This window comes from Lithobates pipiens, unplaced genomic scaffold, assembly GCF_037356315.1.
Source record: "Lithobates pipiens isolate NorthernLeopardFrog02 unplaced genomic scaffold, aLitPip1_a1.2 Scaffold_56, whole genome shotgun sequence".
Lineage (NCBI taxonomy): Eukaryota > Metazoa > Chordata > Amphibia > Anura > Ranidae > Lithobates > Lithobates pipiens.
In genome coordinates this window covers 2,207,516-2,212,865 of record NW_027507878.1, presented here as the reverse complement: position 1 = coordinate 2,212,865, position 5,350 = coordinate 2,207,516, and the positions used below count along the sequence as shown (strand labels likewise).

Below are 5,350 nucleotides of genomic sequence, written 5' to 3'. Positions count from 1 at the left end.
GAACATTCTCAGAGCCATGCAGAGACTGAATGGGAGACATTAAACGTAAAAATGAGAGCCTTCCACGGAAAACCTGAGAAAGCGATGCTGAGATGCGTCTATGGAAACAAGAAGATATGCATCTGCCAAATCGATGGAAACCATCTAGTCTCCTAAGTCCACAATGGAAATGATCGTTTCCCCTGTCTCCATTTTGAATGGTGGAACCTTCATGAAAGAATTCAGGACTTTGAGGCCAAAAAAAACTGGTCCGAAAGCCCCCTGAAGCCTTTGGGACCAAAAACAGAAGGGAACATACTCTTTGACCGAATTCGTGCCTTGGAACCGGAAGGATGGCCCTTGCTGCCAATAGCTCTCCTATATATTCTCTCAAACATCTGTAGGAAGCCCAGTTTCTATGAACAAGGTCTGATGGGGCTTTGTTCTGAACTCGAGACAATAATTCAATCCAGGCATCCTGTAATTTGACTACCCAAACTCCCCTGAATTAGGCTAGTCTTGCTCCTACTTGAGAGGGTTAAGTGGAGACACCTTCAGAACATGGAAGGAGAGAGTGCCAACACCTGCCTAACAAAGGTATATACAGTCATTTATACTGCCAGTGACCTTTGCCAGTAATACACAGTCATTTATATTGCACCTTTTTATCCCAGCACCAAGGGAACCCACACTCCTCAGGAGATTTACTGCCTCTATAGGGGGGTCTTCTGATACGGGAGAGGCTGAACCCGAACAGGATGGATGGTGGATGGAGAAAATAAATAAATGAAAAATAAATAAATAAGTAAAAACAAAATAAAAATAAATAAACTTTAAAAGGCGTCCGGAGCGAGGACGAAAAAAGAACACTGGTATCGACAGACAGCCGCCCTTTATGGGCTAGAAAAAAGGTGGTCCTGGAGGGGTCAGAGGGGGCGGAGCTGACCCATAGTAGGCTGACATGGGGAGGATCAAGGAAAGGAAAAATATATATCTGGAAGTGTCATCCCTGCTTCAGTTTTCGATCATTGTAATGCTGTTATTTACTTTCCTTACTGACTATCAGCTGTAGGATTCAACTATGTTTTTAATCGACAACCCTTATAAAATTTAGCTACAAAATGATGGAGGCAAAATGTAAAGTAATGGTCCTTTTATAGTGTTTTATATCACTCTGTCCACTAACCAATAAAGAAAATAGGTGACAAAAAGTTAAAAACACTTTCAGAGGATTATAAATTCAAATTTTAAAGACTGTTCTCAATTATAGAAAAGGGGCTCCCAAGGTGTTATAAATGACATCTTAGGAGACCTTTTATGAGACTTTCAGCTTTGTGTTCTTACAGCACCTCAGACTGTCCTGAGGGGAATGCCAACATTTTATATAAGAATAAATCATTCACTGGTAAAAATGCCCACATGTAAACCTGAGTATAATGTGTAGGTACACCGTACAGGTTTTCATTTTAAGCCTCAGATCTATACATCAATTTAAAAAAGAATAATATGAGAAATGTGACAGAGATTTCCTTTTTCACTCTTGTGGGTCTATCAGACCATCCACAGACCATGAATGCATTATTTATGCTCTTCCTTCTGATCTATCTGATGACTCTGATCACAAACCTTCTTATTTTTTTCTTGGTCCTCACTGACTACAATCTGCACAACCCAATGTATTTTTTTCTTGCCAACTTGGCATTTCTGGACATGTCCTATTCATCAGTGACGGCACCAAGGATGCTCTTTGATTTGGTCACTAAAACACATTCAATATTCATTCCTGCCTGTATAGCCCAAGTCTTCTTCTACCTCTACTTTGCTTGCTCAGAAATTTTCTTGCTCTCGGCTATGTCCTACGACCGCTACATTGCCGTTTGCCACCCCCTATATTACAAACTAATTATGTCTTGGAGGGTCTGTACTCATATTGCCTCTCTGGTCTGGGTTGGAGGATGTTCTGTCTCTTTGGTTCATACTTTATTTTTGCTCAGGTTGTCCTTCTGCAGAACAACTTCCATCCACAACTTCTTTTGTGATCTTCCACACCTATATCAAATTACATGTACTGACCCCTTCATAAACATAATGGTTGTATTCTTATTAAGCGGTATTATTTTATTGGGAGTCTTTCTTTTTACATTTCTTCCCTATGTCTTTATTTTCAGTACCATCCTTAGAATCCGTACCAAGACAGGAAAGAGGAAAGCATTCTCCACCTGTTCATCACACCTCACCGTGGTCTCCATATTTTATGGCTCCTTACTTTTTATTTATTTTGTTCCCTCTTCCAGCAATATGGTCAATTTAAACAAAATGTTTTCAGTCATATCTTCCCTCATTAACCCATTGCTGAATCCTCTGATCTACAGCCTGAGGAACAAAGATCTCATGGAGGCACTTATGAGGACTTATTATCACTTAAAGTTGATCCAGGCATCCTGATGAAAATATCATTGGAAACGTTGACACTTTTTGTATTTCTGGGACATTTTCAATTGTTTAAAAATCTTAGTAATGTACTTTATAAAATGTAAACATGTCAGGGACTCATACTTGTACTTACAATTGCATAACCGGAGGTCATTGCATCTCACAGACCAAATGTAACCATTTCAATACACTTTGATTATCCTCAAAATAACTCTGTGACTAAAATGTCTGCCATGCATCTTTATGGCATTCATTAAAACAAATTATTTATAAATACTCAGATCAGATTCTTTAAAAACTGACAAAAAGAGAAAAATCTGAAAAAAAGGCAGTTTTAGTTTGATTTATGAGCAATGTATATTACGTGTTCAAATAATTTTTCACCAAATTATTTTCTCCTTTTTCTCCCAAGTACAGGAACCCCGGTGTAGGTTTTGGTATATGTTGGATCTTTATGGCTGATAAGCAATATATTGTACTCAGTGGGTGGATGGGGGTTCATTCTATACAGCATCTCTTACAGTAGAAAAAAAAAGAAAACAATTTTTACTAAATAAATAGGACTTTTTAAAGAAGATCATTAGATTAGAAAAGCTTTGTGTAAAGCTCATGTTTTCTGTGGAATGCATCCCAAAATCCATCAAAATTTAGCATCTTTTCCTTTTTTTTTTGGTCTTTTTTTATTTTATTCATACATAAGGATTTATTTATTATTACATGTGTCGTAAGTAACATAAACAACCAAAAAATATTAAAGGTATGGCTATAAGTATACAAAATCAGCCTTTGTGATGCACCCCAAATAGCAAGTAAGCCAATCTGGATGGTTCATTTCAGATAAATCAGAAGATAAGGGAGGTTGGAATTTGTTACACGGCATCTGGGGCCCCTCTTGTTAAAGGGGGCTTTCAAATTCCGATAAGCCCCCTGCCTGCAGACTCCCACAACCCCAGCCCATGGTTGTGGGGGGAAGAGGCTCTCGTCTCCATCAACATGGGGACAAGGTGCTTTGGGGTGAGAAGGCAGAGCTCCCACTACTAGACATGTGTAGGATGAAAAAATGTGCTTTGTTTCATTTTGATTTGTGATTGTAAGGTACCTGTGATAGGTAGTAACGGAAGTGGGGAGAAGTCAGTCGAAAAAACGTAGTCCGGCAGATCAGGACGGCAACAGATCAGGCAAAGCGGTACACAATCAAAATCCAGAGATTGGTCAGGCAGGCAAAGGTCATACACGAGCTGGTGGTGAAGTACGAAAACAGCAGGCTAGAGGGTAGTCAGGAATTCAGGCAGAAGTTCAAAACCGGTAGTCAGTTAAAAAGCAATCAAACCACCCAGGAAGCTAGTCCAAACAAATGGCCACTGAGAGATAGGAAGTGGAGCTATTTATGGGCTGCTTTGATTGTAGATTGTCCACATCTGGCAGCAGGTGGGGCTGGTGAGTCCAATGTAATGCATCAAGCTAAGAGAACAGCCATAACTCCAGAGCTACTCTGTGGTACAACAAGTAAGACTGCAGCTGTGGGACCAGGAACATCCCGGTTCAAATACACATAGGTACATGATGGTTGTTTAATTAAATATAGTTAGTTAAATTAGTTGCATTCATTTTTTGGATTTGTTTCATTTCATATTCGAAGTCGAAGAAATGTATCCAAATTCAAAAAAATTTGATCAAATTCAAAACAAAAAATTGACCAAATTTGATAAAATACTACCGCATTCAAAAAAATAAACTATGTGAAACCATTTTCCGAAATTCAAATTTCGTATAGAATGAAAACAAATTTGAAAAGAAAAGATTAGAATAGAAAATAATAGCATAGAAAACCAATACAACAGAAAATAATGTTATATATATATATATATCCATCTTCCAAAAATTATTTCATTCTATTCTATTCTAATGCATTCTATACGATATTCGAATTTCGGAAGCCATCTTCCAAAATTCGAATTTCGTATTGAAGGAATTTGAATTTGAACAGAAAATAATAGGGAAGTATATCACAGAAATGCAACAGAACAGAATAGAAAGCATATAATATATTATATTTTATTATATTAATTTTTATTGTTTTTCTATTTCTATTATTTTCTATCCTATTCTAATCTTTTCTATTCAAATTTGAATTTATTCTAAGATGGCTTCCAAAATTTGAATTTCATATAGAATGAATTTGAATAGAAAAGATTAGAATAGAATAAAATAGAATAGAATAAAAAATAGAAAATAATAGTCTATTGTTTTTCTATACTATTCTTCTCTATTCTCTATTATTTCTATTCTAGTTGAACCTTTTCTATTCAAATTCAAAATCATTCTATACAAAATTTTAATTTCAGAAGATGGTTACTTATATTATATATATATATATATATATATATATATCAAATAACCATTTTCCGAAATTTGAATTTCGTATAGAATGATATTGAATTTGAATAGAAAATATTAGAATAGAATAGAAAATAATAGAAAATAATAGCATAGAAAAACAATACAAAAGAATAGAAAAAAATATAATATATATTATACTTTATTCTATTCTGTTCTATTGTTTTTCTATGCTATTATTTTCTATTATTTTCTATTATATTCCCATATTTTCTATTTGAATTCAATTTCATTCTATCCGAAATTTGCATTTCAGAAAATGGTTATATATAGTTAACTTTTTTGAATGCGGTAGAATTTTTTCGAATGTCGTAGATTTTTTTCACATTTTTCGAATTTGATCAAATTTTTTTTTAATTCTGTCAATTTTTTTTTTAAACTGAATAGGAAACAAATCTATTCTAATCTTTTTTATTCTAATTCAATTTCATTCTCTACAAAATTTGAATTCCGTAAAATGGTTATACATACAATATTTATATATATAATCATCTTTCGAAAAATTCGAATTTTGTATAGAATGAATTCAAATTCAAATAGA

General features: G+C 34.8%; 1 protein-coding gene across 1 annotated transcript; it reads left to right on the top strand.

Moving 5' to 3' along the window:
• The first annotated feature begins 1,485 nt into the window (after nucleotides 1-1,485).
• Nucleotides 1,486-2,653, top strand: LOC143958082 (olfactory receptor 1G1-like). The gene has a single exon (XM_077467534.1). The coding sequence runs from the start codon at nucleotides 1,486-1,488 to the stop codon at nucleotides 2,422-2,424; it is 939 nt and encodes a 312-aa protein (XP_077323660.1). The 3' UTR covers nucleotides 2,425-2,653.
• Nucleotides 2,654-5,350: the final 2,697 nt, after the last annotated feature.

Bases quoted from the DNA above. Each gene is read 5' to 3' on its own strand.
- LOC143958082 (XM_077467534.1), top strand. From the start codon at position 1,486: ATGAGAAATGTGACAGAGATTTCCTTTTTCACTCTTGTGGGTCTATCA.